General features: G+C 37.6%; 1 protein-coding gene across 1 annotated transcript in view; it reads left to right on the forward strand.

Annotated features, from left to right (window-relative positions):
* The first annotated feature begins 360 nt into the window (after positions 1 to 360).
* The window catches only part of LOC125236825, a 238628-nt gene continuing 220990 nt past the window's right edge, over positions 361 to 17998 (forward strand). Inside the window, exon 1 of the mRNA XM_048143755.1 lies at positions 361 to 1613. Coding sequence (XP_047999712.1) covers positions 372 to 1613 — 1242 coding nt within the window. The 5' untranslated portion in view covers positions 361 to 371. The remainder of the gene's footprint in view (positions 1614 to 17998) is intronic.

Below are 17998 nucleotides of genomic sequence, written 5' to 3' on the forward strand. Positions count from 1 at the left end.
TACAATTGCATGAGTGTACCTGTCTGTGCGTTGAGTTCCCTTATCTATACAGTGCAAGTCAAAAGTCAGGATTGAAATACAAATAGACGTTCCTCAAACTTGGCTCCAAGATTGATAAGTTCCCTCAAGTTTAAATAGACAACATCGGAAAGCTTTCTATTCGTGATAGTTCGATATCATCACACACGCAAACACATGAATGTCAAACCGAACTATCTCCATCATGCATTTCCTCATTCATAACTTAATAACTCCAACGCAATTGTTCACCTACACGAGCTATTTGAGAGCCACTATCGCTGTTTATCAGTTATGAGATATCCCGCGATAACGCAGTCTAAATCGCGCCGCGGGGCGGTGACCACGCCATCATGGATAACGATAAGCCCAGAATCTACAAAAGGCCTGAGGTATTAAGGAAAATCAACGCAGAACATATCCTTGCTATAGAGAGAGGTCTACTCGGCGATCTACCTGATAGACTCAAACCGAAACCGCCCGAGCCTGTCCGAGGACGCCCGAATCTCCAGCTAGTAACTTACAAACAGCCTGGATTACTCTCATCATGCCTTCCTTCTGTAATAGAGACGCCTAGCTCAGAACCGCTCACGCCAACAGAAGCATTCGACGATGAAGTCTCACGTTTGAAGAAATCTTTCAGCTTCAGAGACAAATTTTCAAAAATCAACATCTTCGGAAATAAGGAAAAATCAGAAAAGAACAAATGCAAAACAATTGAAGAGGATGAGAACAAACATGATGAGCTTAGAGAAAAAGATAAGCCAAGAATGGAGAAATCGAAGCGGCAAAGCGAGCAGGATAGTAAATCTAACAAGCGTTTCTGGTTCTTCAGAAACAAAGAACTTTTGGAAAACAAAGCGCATAGTCCTGTTTACAAACGGAGTAAGAGTTTCGAGTTCCTACCTAGAGCGTTAGAAGAAAAAGACGAATGCTATAAGAGACCAACCTTGTCAAGGAATCAGTCTTATGTGTTTGGCAGTACAGATACAATGGGTGACGCGTGGACGTCAAACGAGAGTTTAGAATACGTATCAAACGTATACTATGACAATGACGACACAGTATTCCTTAAAAGCATTAAAGAGTTCCCTTCAGAGCTGTCATCAGCTAACAATTCCAGTTTATCTAACGCTACATCGGCATCCAGTGGTATAGTAGCAAATATATTTAAGCGTGAATCAGTGCAGGATTTATTAGATGAATTTGATAAAACCGTGGACATGTTCAGTGAGAATTACTTAAGTGATAGTGAAACGTATACTAAACCTAAGAAAGAGGTAGTGCAGAAGCATCGTCGAAGTTCTAGTTTTGATACACTGGGTCTTCAGTCTCCAAAGATTGTGCCGGTTTCTAAAGTGGATGAGTTGAGTGAGGATTTTAAGCGGGAGTTGTCTAAGGCGTTGGAAGTGAAGCGTGCAGTGCGTTCGCCGACGGGTCGGCGGGGTTCAGTGACGGATTGGTTTGTGTTAGAGGACCCTGTGGTGCACACGGAGGACCACCGGAGGAGTCATGCGCTGCATGAGATGAACAAGTATAAGAGGGCGCAAAAGAAACCGGTCAACAGGGTGAGGAGAATCAGCTCTACGAAATATGTAAGTGTTTTTATTAGTCGGAGGAATGATGAAATTGTTATCTGAACGAAATAACTAACAATTAAGAAATGGCAACTTCTTCGAAACTATGTTTGGTATCTGTTCAATGTAAACCTATCACAGTTTTATCTTTAACTACCAGTTTTGCAACTGTTGATTACAACCAATATCATTACATTACTAAATTTAGCTGCCGTTCGAAACTATCATTGATGCCTTTGTTATCAAAATGAAAATTTCGACTATTCTCAGATTGATTGACTATTTATGACGCAATTTTATACTCAAACGATTGTTTTTGTGCTAAAGCCTCGGCGTCAATATTATCGAAAAGCCATCGTGGTGCAGGTGCTGTTATCTTTAAGTATAATTATGCTGACTTTGCACGCAACTCATTCATTGTTTTGTTATGGGTTTTGATATGGGTTTGTGTAAGTAAGTGTCGCCAGATCTCAAACTACTCACTTTTATTTTTCATATTGTCTTTCACACACATCCCTGACACATAAATGTTTATGTTTATGATAAAACAGTCTTAAAGGTAATATTTAGGCGTTCTTGTCATTACCCATTAGTCTTCAGGCTACTCCACTTTATTATCACCGTATCTTGATAAGGCGTCCTTCTACTTCACAATTTACAATCAACGCTGACTAATGTAGATATCAAATTAGCGAGTCGCTCCTCTTTCAGACGTCATCCATATTGTTATCTGGGCCGATTTTATGACTTTGCTAAATCATTGCCATAAGTAGACGTATCAAATACAACTGAATGTTCAAAATACAAGACATCAAACTATTTACTTGTATTTTGCTTCAAATTGTCAGCTTGTGTCGATTTAAATCACACTTTGATCGTGATTTATTTTATCGTCAATCGCTTCGAATTCGTCGTCGTCGTTTCGGAATAGTTTCGATGCCGTATTTTCCGCACTTGTATCGTAATGCACTATTGAGTATTCTCTCTTATTGACACCGTTTTTTTGTCGTAGAAGTTTTCAACATAGGGTTCAAATTGGTTGACTTTACAATTTTCAGTTTTCAATTCACACAGTTCAGAAAAAAATTCTCATAACCTATTAAACTAACTAGCTATCTACAACATCATAAATTCAGATTTTCCATTTCCGAATCATGCAATCGCTCAATCTGATGCGGAGCGATAGCAAATCTGCATGTCAGATAAGATGAGATTACATTTGAATATCACCTCATCCAGTTGACATTTCGCATTTGCATATTGCAGGAAATTATTTTAGAATTGGATTTTTTTTTAATCAGTCGGGGGTATGCAGGATTTGGTATGTAAAAGCAATAAAATTTAACAAAGTGAGTGAGTGAGAAGTTTAGCAAATCAAGAACAAATTTTCTTTTTCTATTAATTTTCCACTATAGTGTCCGCTCAAAACTTATGTACAAGACTCAAAATACTATCAGAAGTCACTAAACTTAATGGTATTTATTAGGTAAATAAATTAATGTTTTATCTCATGGTTACGAGGAGAGGGGTAACCTGTTCTCCATACAAATGTAGCCTATTAGCGTAGACACAAGGATTGGCAGAAGCGGTATGAAGAGATCAAAGTGATGATTATGATCCAGGCACTAGGCAGCAATAGGCTACTTTCCTTGTATCAAAGACATATGTAACTCCGTATAGACAGATAAATAAGAAAAAAAAGTACCTACCTCAGAACCGTACAGAAAAAGGTACGGTGGCCTAGATGGCGTTACACCTTTGGGGGACGCTCGGCTAGTTGGCGCTAATATTAGGTCATTTCTCAAAATTTTGCCACCCCCACCTGTCAGTACGTTTATGTTAGAACTTTTTTTTTAGTATACAATATCTTCATAAACAAATTATCAATACATATTAAAAGACAGTTTTTACATAGAGGCCTGATGCTTTGAAATCGATTTATTTTATATTAATGAAATAAATAATAATTGTAACTAAGTTTTGTCGTTCACCTTCCGTGTCCCAACGCGGAGTACTCATGTTTCGAGTTGTTAAAAGTACACAAATTATTAACTTTACTTACCTTTATTGCTGTATTTTATTTGTATATATCCTTAACTTTTAAAACTAGACTATCTGATAATAGTATTACACTTATGTTCCAAGTTATTTGGCTTTAAAGTTTGTCCACGGCCGTTTTTGTCGTTGACCTGTCGAGACAAACTCGCAAGCACTGTGCGATCCCTATTCCACCTCTGCCGCCCCACCCCGCATGAATCGGAGCCGCCAGTATCGGCCATCACCTGCAAGCAACGGCACGTGCTCACTACGCCTTGATTAGAAAATAGAAAATTTTAATTACCTCGAACGGGAGTTTGTAACGGGTAAGTAGTCGTTATTCTGTCAATCATAATTTGGTTATTGTTTGAGATACTGCATTAACTGTAACATATGTTACGTATTTTGTTGCTTAATTTTTAGGCACCTAAATATTTAGTTCGTTCGGCAAATACTTTTTGAGTTTTGGCGAAATAACTGGCATTTTGTCGGTCACCTGTGCATCGTTCACCTGGCTAAAATAGGCAAGTGAACGACATTTTGGGACAGGGTGACGACAATAATGATAAATTTACCAATCGTAATAATACTTTTTTACACCTTCAATATTTGTTTTGTGCGTTAAATGAGAAAAGTATTACTGTTATATCGGTTTATGTTGCATTTCTCAAAGGATTGTTGCTTTTTTGCGGTGTGTGTCCTTCACCTGTGCGATAAAGCCAGGTGAACGACTCAGTGACAGGAAACCGACACGTCGATCACTTGTCATAAGCCAGATGAACCATTACGGGGGGCGAACAATCGGATCTATAAGTAATGATAATGAGTATTAAAACATAATCTAGAATATGAGTATCCTTATATTTTTATAATTAAAAGTAACTCTTCTGTGATTTATTTACATATTTTAATTTTGTCATTTGTTTTTGCCCCCTTTAAAAAATTAAATCTTAATTATAGTCTAAATACCATGTCAGTGGTAAAAAAAATATTCAAAATCGGTCCAGTAACGACGGAGATATCGAGTAACAAACATAAAAAAAAATAAAAAAAATACTGACGAATTGAGAACCCCCTTCCTTGAGATTTGGGCGGCGGTTAAAAACTATTATAATGCTGATGGGCAGGTGAATGACGTCCATATCAGGTGAATGACCACCAAACTACAGGTGATCGACTACGGACGCAGGTTAGCGACGCTTGTCGTTAACTTGTCAAATGTGTCATACAAATTTGTACTAATTTGTCGTTAACCTGCTGCTGTTGTCGATAACCTGTGTATATTTATCCTTCACCTGATCATGATGTCGTTCACCTGAATTTTAATCGATCATAACTTCTAAAATAATTAATTGATATCGGTGCCTTTGACATTTTTGAAATATTTGAGACGCATTCAAACGATCCCTACAAAAAAAATTAAAAAATGCGACATTTAAAAAAAAACAAATCTTTCACCTGTCGGTGCCAAAATTTTGAGAAATGGCCATTAATATTTGACATTTTAACACATATCAAGCTAAGAATATGGGCCAAATTGTCAAAACTGAGGTCCAAAAGTTTTAAGCCTGTGTAGAGAGATGGCAGTATAATGCACTGTGTTTACATATTTTATTTTGACAGTAACTCTCTATAATACTCGATCCTCTTTGCTTGTTGGCAAATCAGCTTCTTCTTAAGAACTGTCAAAACGAATTTGAACTATTGGATGGAACACAATACATGTTCTTCAATCTATTGATGGCGACTTTAGCAATCTACAATCTGTCTTAATACTAGATCGTATTTTGCTAAAATATTTGCCGCCATTTCTGAATTTTGAAGGCAATACAACAATAAAGGTAAGCACAATACAGTTGCATTTGGCGGGATAATAGTAAAAAGCGAAACCGGCACATTCAGGGCGGAACGCCTTTCACTGCCATACGCCATATGCCATGCTGCAGTGGAAATTCGACTTTTATCGGCTTGCCTTTTGCCATTCTATTTTTTTTACTGCGTCGGTGGCAAACGAGAATACGGGCTGCTTGATGGGAAGCATTCACCGAATCCGAGGGACACCATTGGTAAATCGACACGAGTCACGACTTTCTCTTCGCACGTGTTTCATACGACATTTTTTATTTGAAGATTTTTTGAAGTTACGTCTTCACAAAAAATGAGACTACTTTGCGAAATAGTGCAGGAAAAAACACCATATATAGGTACTGAAAAACCATTTTGACATCCAGCCAGGCAAGTATGGTCGCGCGATAAATGATAAAACATCTGGCCGTCCCTATCGCACTATTTGTAGGTGCGGTAGGGACGGCCAGACTCTATATATGGTCTGGGGGGTATGAAAGTGTATATGGGTAACAAGTGCTCAATAAACTAGGTGAGGTGAGGTCAACTAAGTTAGTGGCTAGGCTAGGCGCGGTCCGAAGTGTCTCAACCGTTGAAATGCCAAGCTCGGCACGACTTCAGTATTACCGACGCTTACAAAGATATTGAACAACGTAATGGCCTATTTTAGGATAACACCTATTTAATTTTGATTTGTGTTCACTTAAAGTAAGGAAGGGATTTTTTTCATTGGAGGCTTAAATTTGAAGGGCTAGATTGCCACCAAAATTGCATTCATACTACAGAATCCAAAAACAATAACCTTTTTGAACTGTTTGACACCAACGAAAACAGTTAGGTGCCAAACGAACCTAAAAATCTGTTAAATTGTAAATGCAATAAAATCAGAAAATCAAAGCTCTGAACATTACCAATACCATGTCGTTTTTGTTATTTAGCCGATCCACAACGTATTAAGAAGTCGGCCTATAAGTAGAAGAAAAAGTGACAAAAACAGTTGCTCTAATGTAGGTTTCCGTATTTTTTTTAGTTCTTCCTGGCAACTCTTGTAGGAACATTTTGAAAGGATAGACATTTTGAGATCGCGACTTTATATAGCGATTCAAGCTGACGTTTCTTCACCATCCAAAAGTTTAATGACATGTCTCGCTTAAAATTTCAAGATTGTAATCAGACTATTTAAATTAAACTAAACACTACCATGTCATTTGTTATCCCATGTGGCGATGGGCTAAGAATTTCACCACACCCTCTTTACTCGCGTGGTTGTCACAGAAGTCGAGTGGGATAGGATTCTTCAATTGTGGTGTGGGATGACATTTCAACCCCTTAATTGGGCCATTTTTTTTTCAAAGTTGTCCACCCCACTTTTTTTTTTTGGATTTGAATTTTTATGTGGTTTCCACTCAGAATCGCTAGCTCTTTCAATCCTAATAGGAGAAAAAAAGTGTCCCAAGGTTTTTCCAATTCTGTTACAATTATTTGGGCCATTTTTTTCAAAGTTGTCCACCCCGTTTTTGGCTTGTCCCATACTTTTGATATAATATTTAGCGTATTTAAAGAGTCTAAACTAATGAAGACTATTTTTTATTCGAACCCAAATTTAGTTGACAGTAATTTACAATATTCATTTAAATTTTTATTATAATTATGTATTTGTTAAAAATTATAATGTGATAAAAAATGGGCAATTTTTTGCTGTCCCACGTCAAATATCGTTTTTGTTATGGATTTTATTCTATAACTAATTGTACTAAATATTGATGACGGCATAATTTGAAAAGATTGAGTTATACGCTATTATGTTATAAAATATTTCATGTTAATAAATAAACGTACTATTTAAAATTAAGTATAATTTGCCGAGACGGAATCTGGTAATTGTGGAATTTTCCATTCCGAAACCGCAGAATGACTGTTAAAATTAAAAGAAAGTTCCTAACATTTGGTAGCATTTTATTCAGCTTGGCAAAATTAATTTAAAACTACTCAATACCGTCATCTTGCATTTGCCAGTTGCCGCCAAACACGCATCAAAGTAGCTCGTACTCAGGGGTAACATTTTCTCATTCCACCTCCCGAAACCAAATTTGCGGGTAAATACGTAATATGCAACCTTTTAACATCGATTCCTAAAACAAAGTACTAATATTGAAACCAAATAAGCCAATTAAAAACAAGATTTGTGATTATTTAATAAATAATTAAGTAAAATATCGCCGGAGGTAGCGTTCCGTTACTTCCGATCCGATACTAAGATCGTTGGTTTCGTATAGGCGGAAAGAAAATCGTATCGGAATGGAAGTATAAAGCGGTATTCACGTGGTTTTAATGTGATGTTTTAGTTTCATTTGATTGCGGGAAATAAAAGAAAAACGTATGGGATTAAAACTAACTCATCTAAAATATGGTAATCAATCACGGATTACACACTCCGGTTGTTTTAGTCATTACTCGCGATATGCTTTGGAGGTCTTAGGTACCCACGTTCAAGTGTAGATGAGACCTTAGCTTTCATCCGTTACCCATACAGTCAGATCCGTTACTGTCCCATGTTTCAAATAGTTTTATTTGCAAAAATTAAATACAATTTGTTATTAAACTACGTTTCCGTTATTTTATATTGAAATAGTAACGTTTAAACTATTGATTACAAGTGATGGCATCCTATAAACTTGTGAAACAGTATAGTAATCTTAAAAATTCTCCTCTATTTTGTACTGAAAGTAACGGAACGTATATATATATGGGTTTAAAAAAATAGTAGTCCGCATTTATGTGAAAATGAAAGTGTAATTTCTTCATTTGTTATTTTAGAATGAATAATAAAAATATTGTAAAATTCCCAAACCTTTTATATTTACATTATCTGCGATTAAATTTGGTTGCGGAACGGAACACTCGCTTCCCCTCAACTCAACTAAGACGTATTTTTTTCATTAATTACTTAAAAGTCAAGTGAACCTTCTATATTTTATATAAATTTATTTATTAAAGAATCTATAAAAATAGCTTTTAATAAATTTCTATCGGTTTCATTTTCATATCAACTTTTTTCGGGGTGGACAACTTTGAATAAAATGGCCCATTTCATACATTTTGTATGGCGGTAACGGAATGAAAAGTTTGAAAAATGTATGGAAATCTTGGGACAATTTTTATCTCCTATCAGGATCGAAAGACCTCGCGATTCTGAATATGAATCGTGTAAAAAATACCCATATTATAAAAAAAGTGGGATGGACAACTGAAAAAAAATGGCCCAATTGCAAACTGTGCCACTAAAGCTTGAGCAGTTTCATATGCTCTTCCTACCCTTTTGGGAATCGATGCGTGAGTTTATACGCCTACTGTTTCGTTCCTGTTAGCCGACCCACAACGTAATTAGTAGAAAAGTGACAATTACGCCATGACAGTTGCCCGCTAATCGGTGACATTAGCTGGATTAGCCGTATGTGGAGTAGAAAGCTGATAACACGAGTACAGTGATAATTGTGTGACCTAGAGAGTTTCCCGATTGGAAAATATGGAAAATACTATCTATAATGCGGCCTTCTGCCTAAATATCAGTCAATGGTCTTTCAGGTATTCGGTAAGGTAGTTTTTACTTCTGGGTCAATCCGCGGCAAGAGTAATATGAGGCACGATTTTATGGCATGTTCCATTTATTCACGACGCAAGTTAAAGTGATAATTTATCTCTAAATAAGTGTTACTTTCCCGATATATGCATAGATCTTTCAATTTGCTGCTGAAGTTCAAATAAACACGCAATGAAGTCGTGGCTCACGTTACTTTTACGTGGATTCACCCTTCTGACAGGCAGTTTGAACATGAACCGATAGTCAGTTACGCCTTTGACACGGACATATTTTCTATTGGACTGGCAGTGCAGTAAATAAAATAAAAAAATATAAGACATTCTTACACAGATTGACTGAGTCCCACGGTAAACCATATAAAGCTGAGTGGTCCTGGGACTCCCAGGTTCGCATCCCAGTGTGGGTATTTATTTACGCGATGAGCAGATTCTTCCTGGTTATGAGTATTGTTTGTTTTGTAAGTATTATTTTTAGTTACAGACCAGAGAATTCTGCAAGTCTGAGTACCCGCAACGCAAGTCTTCTCGAACTTATTATTTCTACTAAACCATGCTGCAGACTTAAATATCTATTATAGAAAATAACACTTCATTCGGCGCAAGAAATAAATTAACTTAATTGTTACCAATACGCCATAGACAATAGATTACACGCTCAATAACGGCATAATAGCTCCGCGCCTTCGCTTAAAAAAAAAAACAAATTACCTGTCAATTTGACAGTTGGCCATCTTTAAAAAGATTCAACACATTAACCCGCCGCGTCAAAATGTCGGTAATTTACTAGATTACGTGCAGTTATAACTCTTAAGGAGTGAGGAATAGAGGATAGAGTAATTTTTGAGAGTGTTTTCTGTAAGTTGGCAATGATTCTGAGCATGAAGGCGAAAGTTTGATACGGTGGGCATAAGCGAAATGCCGTAAGTGAGTTTTAGGCACTTTCGTCACAGAATACATATTAGTACAACTTTCGTGCGGCCTTGCGGAGTTAAGTACCAGAACAAACGGCCTTAATATGGAACATCCGTTTTGCTCGATTTCTGAATGATTGGGGTAAACATCTGGTGTAGCTTCGACTTCGTTCTGTAAGAAAAATATTTTTTGAAATATAACCTTTCTAGCGGGGTTGACAGACTACATCAGTTGACCAAACTGTAACGGGTCAGTTATCCGGTGCTGTTAATTTTTACTAATCTGCATATTTCCTACGGCACCATATCTGACAATTTCCTTAACATACATACAACCTGTTTCTCATAAAGGGGTAGGCAGAGCACATGAAAGTACTCAACTTTAAGTGCCACTCTTGGCAAATAAAACACATTTTGTTAGTGAATTTCGCTACCGCATTTCTGACGCGACTGTCAAGTTCCGTCGCACATTTTTGGAAGGAGGAAGGTAATTGACAAGTATATCGTCGCATGCCGCCATATCGACGCGGCAAAAGCAGTAATAGCAGTATAGATCAATTCATTCGCATATCCACAATATCCGAGTAATTAAGTTTGTACATTTGGATCACGTCTCCTATTTTGATAAAAATTGGTAGGCTGATAGAGTCTATGATGCTGATTGTTGAGCAAGATCCACTAGGTTTCCCAAAATGCCCCATATATTAGTTTGTATGAAACCTTCCTTTGTTGTTACCAGATTTCCATACATTATCGGTAACAAAAAAGGGAAGTTTCATACAAATTACCTTTTTGGGAAACCTAGTGGATCTTGTACTGCTGATCCACACTACTTAAAATTTAAATGGGAAAGTGTGCGTGTCTCTTTGTTTGTCAGTCTTTCACGGCAAAACGTAGCGACAAACTAAAGACTGAGACTGTTGAAGGAATGGAAAGTGACTTAGGCTACTTTTTGTCTTTTTCGAACTCCCCACTTCCCTAAAATGGGGGGTGGAAGTATGTATGAAGCATTCCTCAATTTTCGAATAGAACGCTAGTGAAGCCGTGGGTAAAAGCTAGTTTGTTAAATATGACCTGTAAGTTTATGGCATTACGAACCAGGGCACACGTCTACCGGAATGAAGCGGACTGTAGTATGAAAATTGAGTTCCATGAAAGTTTATAACGAGCATTGTAATGGCTTTTAGTTCCACAATCACGAACATCGCACATAGCCAATAGGTCAAGGATGTGGCCAAGGTTAGTGCTGGTAGAATATTTTGAGTGTAAATTTCAAGAACTTGACTAAATAGTTAAAATATTATACGCGATTCTTGATGAAAATCTATGCATGGAGGTGATGGAGGTACTCTGCTAATAGAAATTATTAATTATGCCGATATTAAAATAAGAGCTATTGCGATCTCATGTATTTTGCTGGAAGATAAGTTCGAGCTCTGAAAAGATTCAGGAGTCGAGTTTAAGAGATCAACAAATTTCAAATTTTGACTTTAAAAACCCTGAAACCTTAAAGAGAGAGACGTGAAAAACAAAATTACAATAATCACGAAAGGTGTCAGAGACCGATTTCTGCACAATTTATTAAGTATGTGTATTTAACAGACGATTCTGAAATGCAAACCAATCAAGGGCTCATCCATTAATTACGTCACACCAATTTCATGATTTTTCGACCCCTCCCTCCCCCTTTGCTACACGTCGTCACATTAAACTACACCCCCCCCCCCCCTAGTGTGATATCACATTCACACTGAAAATGACCGTCACATTTCACTATCTGTAATAGAATCGTCCCACGATAAGTCTGCATAGATTTTAATAGCCCCGCCTCTGCAAGGGTTAAGTAAACGTCATAATTTCATCAAAGTTTGACGTATAAAATAACATCTGCACTGGCGAGGGTGTGAAAATCGTTGCAAACTTATCGTGGGACGATTCTATGTATCGAGATTGAGATTCACGGACGTGAATTGCGTACCAAGTTAGGTAATTTTTAAGTAATTTGGCTGGCTGTTCAATGTCCAGATTGGCGTTTGTTGGTGAAATGTATACGGTCAACATTGAAATTGAACACAAACAATTGAAAAATTGAATTTTATTTAACTTAGATTTTGCAAATATTTTGCATGTGACTCACAAACATGGAACTCCTCTATCCCGTCCTCCTCCGTCACAACTGTCACGTTTTGTGGACCCCCTACCGCCACGTCCAGGTGAGATGTAATTAATGGATGAGCCCAAAGTATATGCAGTATTAATTAATTAATTATGTAGTAACGTGTAAAAAGTGGAAGTGCAATTAATTTTCTAACGAAGCGCAACGCACGGAACAGTTAATGATGATGGGTGCGTCCGCGCAGCATTGGGTGCATTTCGCAATTTATCGGCGATTATGAAGTTATAATCTCAATTGTAATTGTAAAAGATAATAATAAGATAATAATTTGATAATCAGGAAGGAATAAAAGGCCCCTATTTTTCCTCTCTTTCTTAGTGAGCAATTGCAATAGAACTTTTATCGATTGTACGCACTATCTATCTATATCTAACTACTTAAAGATATGTAAGGGGAGAGGGTAGAAAAGGAGAAGCACTTAAGTCTCTTTGCTAACTGTTAACAAGCTTTTATTCTACTTGCCTTGTTAGTATGTTAGTTTGGGTCAAAACGTAGAAGCTAAATTTGACCCACTTCCCGGTTTCCGATTGAGCTGAAATTTTGCACACCATATTTACATATGTGACATCACGTGACATTGCAATATTATGGTATCATGGAGCTGATCTGATGACGGAGCAGAAAGGTGGTCATAAACTCGGTTATTAAACGCCGTATCGTATCCCCATCGAGTAAGGGGTTTTTAGAAACGTCTCGGAGAGCAGTAGATGACTGTTGAAAGAAAGTTACAGTCGGCGATAAAAGCTTGTGCCAAAAATGAAATTTTTGCAAAAAAAAACCTATTTGTGGCACTACACACTCGCGAATAATTTGATGTGATATCGTAGGAGTTTTCTAATCACACTACAATCAAACGAATACAAGTTGTTTTAATTCAAAAACGTCTCATCTGAATATCCATCTAAAATACTACTTATTAGCCTCCTAGGACTGTAACGTGTGTGTTGTAAGTAAAGACAATAGGCTGCGGGTTGCGACATGCGTTGGACTCTTTATTCAAAATGTCTACCATCACGACATTCAGAACACCAGTATGCTGACTATATGCTAGTTTCCTACTAGTCAAATCAGCTTCTTTTCATGAACTGTCAAAACGATTTGATAATATGGAATTACTATGAAATACTGAGGAGTGACGCCACGGTCAATTCATTTAGGGTCCCCCCACATCTAGCGTCTCGCGAGCGTCGCGTCGAGCCAACTGTATGGGCAAAGCCTGACGCCGCGTCGACGCGACGTCTTTTTCCATACAGTTGGCCCGACGCGACGCTCGCGCGACGCTAGATGTGGGGGGGGGGGGGGGGGGTGCGTATTGATCGATATAACTTTTTTTGATATATTTTTAGTCGTTATAATGATCATTTGATATAATTATTGAATCATATAACAACAAATAATATACTAACAAATTGTATACCTAATTCTTATTTAATATAATGATCATTTTTTCGAATAACATTTATTATAACATACTTTGTGTATAATGCTTATTTCCGATAATAAATAAATTGTATAACACAAATTCTTTCTAAAACACAGTTAAAATAAAAAACAATTGTACAATAAATTAGATCCATCATTTACTCTGGTAAGTAGATTACGTTAGAACTGTGACCCCTACACAGAACGCGCTGCTACCAGAAAAATAGGTTAGGTTAGGTTAGAACTGTGACCCTTAAACATATGTACTGCTATCAGAAAAGTAGGTTAGGTTAGGTTAGAACTCGCCTCGAAGGGATCACCTTCAAAAAAGAATAAAATTAATTCATGAAATGTTTTATACTGTTTGCTAGTTATATTATACTAGTCGTATATCAATAGATAGTTATACCATATAACGGTTATTATAAATAAGTGTTATACGAAATAATGATTATACAAAATAAAAGTAGATATTTTGTGGTTATACCAAATGTTAATTATGTCAAATGAGTGATTATATCCTTTAAATATATACGAAATGTTGTTATATCAAATGTTATTATACCAAAAAAAGTTATACCAATCATTACACACCCATGTGGGGGGACCCTTAGGTACTTTATATCTTTCTCTTTGACTTATTAAATAGAAATGTAATTATGTTTAAACATAACTAATGTCCATATTTTTCTCCTAATTAAGTGTGTGGTGCTTTCTTTCGTGAACTGCATAAAATATTTTATTTTAAGTATAAGAAACTAGCCTATTCTACATAGGTGCGTCGTTATTATTAGCAGAGCCTCTCCGAAAAGAGAAGACTAGACTATCTAATGCTGACTATCTTGGTTGAGAAAGAATTTTTATGGTTGTGATTTTATACTCGTATATTCCATGAAATGGGATTTTTTTATCGAAAAACAATAAAATATTAAATAATAACAGCTCAATTTACGTTGGATTTACATTATAGTCGAAAGAAACTGAAAGAATGAACTGTCTAATGAGTCCTATTGTTTTCGATTATGTATTCAATAATTATCGGGGAGTGGAGAGGCTATAGGCTATTACAATATGTGACTCTATGCGTGATTCGCAATCGTGCCAACCTACACACTAGGTGTCAAACATCCTAAGGTACCTTCTTACGAGGAACGTCACAATATGCGCGTGACTCGAATTCGTGCGGGGTACATAGCCAAATGCACAAATGCTTACGATATTCGTTAACGTAGCTATATACCTCTATCGCTCTTCCGTATTGGCGTGACAGAGTCAGACTGCGTTTCGATAGGTGTCTAGCGTCAGCGATTGTCATTTCGGCTAGGCCGGCTGGCTATCATCCTTATAGGTGTCAATCATTCGTGGGTCCCTTTTCCGCGGAACGTCACACCCTGCGCGTGAGTGGCATTCGTGCCGCCCCGGGTCACGACTGCACTCTTACTTTCCCGCTTTTGCATCATTTCATATTTACTAACCGAATCAGTTTATAGACAATCATGTAAACGAAAGTTTTATTGTTATGCGAAAACATGGTTTTATCAGCGATTTACTTTCCCTTATTTTGATTTGTGCTCATTTTAACTACACTGAGACTTTAGCGCGTGCCGTTTAAACGGGAGCTAGCCGCCGTGAATAATAGAAACAAAGGCTTTTGTTTAGCAAATTGCGGCAAAAGCCAAAAAACCATCTCAGAAAATGCATACTATATCATGCTTGTATGAGTGAGATATGACAGGTTGACGGTTCGCGTTTTTGACAGGCGGTAACTGTGAGGCAACCGAGAGGGGGTGGGCGGCGCTTTCAGCGGGGGTGGCAATACTGTACGATAGTACTCTTTATCATACTGTGCCTTCGGGTTGGAATGTCAGATGGCAGTCGCTTTCGTAAAGCCTCCTTATTGACAACCAATACTTACCCTTAATTTTGATTGGACCGGCACATTGTAAGTGCTTACTTGCCTAGTCAAAACGTGACAATGTTAAAAGCCCCCTTTGTGAGCTACATGGACTCGGAAACAGAATTACTACAGCTCTCCAGCAATTTAAATCAATTTCCTTGTACAGTCAACGCCAAAAATATCTCACTACGACTTTGCTATTTCTGTGCCTTTTATCCATAGGTACTAATATTATAAATGGGAAAGTCTGAGTCTGTTTGTTTGTTCGTCTTTCATGGCAAAACGAAATAACGTGATTTTTTAAAGTGGAGATAGTTGAAGGGATGGAGAGTAACATAGGTTGCTTTTTTTCTCTTTCTAACCCCCCACTTCCCTAATATGGGGGGAGGGGTTGAAGTTTGAAATGAAAAATGAAAAATGCTTTATTTAGGTATCAAAGTGTCAGCTTATTACATTTACATGAGATGTATGTTATCGCTTAAAGTACATATGAATAATGGAGTTAATGTAAAATAGCCTTGGAATAGTGTCCTGAGCCCTAAACTAGGTTAACCTGTCATATAGGGGTCAGGGAATAAACCACCGCTATTATTATCAATGTTACAAAGGTCGACTGTTTCTAAACATGTTCGAATCGCTTACTAAAGTATCATATAAATCATATTATTAGGACATCGCTTCGAATTTTATATACTATGAATATTCAACAAATAACAAAACAGCTGCAGGAAGATATATGGACAGTTATATGATATAGTAATTAACGAGTAAATTAAACAAAAGTTAGTATTTTTATAAGAGTTCAAAACTCTAATATAATTTGTACTTGTACAAGTAGGCTGGAAATGAAGTTTCGTCACTAAAAGTGTCGAAGCACGACTGTTTTACACTTTTACGTAGCCTTTGAGTCCTTTGACAGACAAATCACAGACAAAATACTCTAAAATATAATTATGTAAACTACTAGTTATTCTAGAACCGTCCATTTTTGGTTTTGTTTATAACAAGTGCCTTTGCTACCATCTGCGGCGTCTGACGTATATCCTTCGGCAATTTAAACAAACTATTACCTATTAGAGTATGGGTTTTGTCTTATTATGGCTTGTTTAGTTTTACGCATAGTTCTTGATCTTGAGAATAAACTATGAACTAAAAATAATAATTTGTGCTAGCTATAGGTTTTTTCTTGCTTTTAAATATCTTACCTTGTTTTCAGTTATTTTATACACAAGAATTAGGTACCTATCATAATTAGGGGCCCTGTTGAAAATCTAATACATACATACATACAATCACGCCTGTGTCCCAAGAAGGGGTAGGCAGAGCACATGAAACTACTCAGGTTTCAGTGCCACTCTTGGCAAATAAGGGGTTGAAAGAAAACGAAACTGTGACATTGCAGTGACAGGTTGCCAGCCTCTCACCTACGCCACAATTTAACCCATATCCCATAGTCGTCTTCTACGACACCCACGGGAAGAAAGGAGGTGGTGAAATTCTTAACCCGTCACCACACGGGCAAAAAAATTTAATACAAACGGGTGAAAATTTAATACAAATAGAATATTAAATAAAACACTATATTTGTTTGTCTTTTCCAGTTCTCGGGACCATGGGGTCCCGGACTTTTGGGAGGCGTGCGTGGTGCCGAAGCCAACAGCGCAGAGGCCCTTTAAGACAGTTTAATTTAAAGTAATGTGACACTAGCCGGCGATTGTCCCTGTCCGCACTATAGAATGCACCCAAGGACAAGCCCCGGTTAGTGTAAAACTATTGCAATGAAAAGAAACAAATTATACTGGGCTATTGGGTTGAAATGTTTGTGTGCTAGTGACCGGTCTATGGAAAGGTCTATGGCACCTGCCTTGATCATATGTTTTAAAAACACGAAAAAATAGGCAGGCGGTGACTCGCCAACTCACTATATGGGTCCCCGAAAACGGCCGCTCGCACGGAGCGACAAGGGGACAACATAGCGTGAGCGGCTCAGGGTGTGGAGAGGTGTGCGCCGCTTTCTACCCAGTCTGTACGAAACAGCCACTGTGCCAACTCGCGTCTTATGCATATTTCACTTCCACCCTGCGAGCATATAGCTCTGGCACCCCACTCTGGACGGCCGGTTAAGGCAAGCCAGAGGTGAGAGTCCTGCGGCCCCTGCTCAGTGTTCACTCCGGCCGGCCAGTGAAGGCAAGCCGGAGGGAGGGGCCTGACCGACTCTCGGGGGCATGGGACCCAAGGGACGCCACTTCCCATTCAGCTCGCCACAAGCTGCCCTATAAACAAACACTATATTATTATTATTTCGAGTATTGAATTATTACAAATAGTTTTGTCATTAACATATCAAATCCATATCGTATACAGAGCTAAATCATGTTATTTATTAAATTTGAATCGGTTCGTCAGTCATGTGTGCGTAGCCTAATTCACAAACGCTTCACGAAACGCTCACGAATCGTGAGCGCATCGTGAAGCGTTTGTGCATTAGGCTACGCACACTGAATATCACCACAGA

This window comes from Leguminivora glycinivorella, chromosome 19 (genome assembly GCF_023078275.1).
Source record: "Leguminivora glycinivorella isolate SPB_JAAS2020 chromosome 19, LegGlyc_1.1, whole genome shotgun sequence".
In the NCBI taxonomy this organism is placed as follows: Eukaryota; Metazoa; Arthropoda; class Insecta; order Lepidoptera; family Tortricidae; genus Leguminivora; species Leguminivora glycinivorella.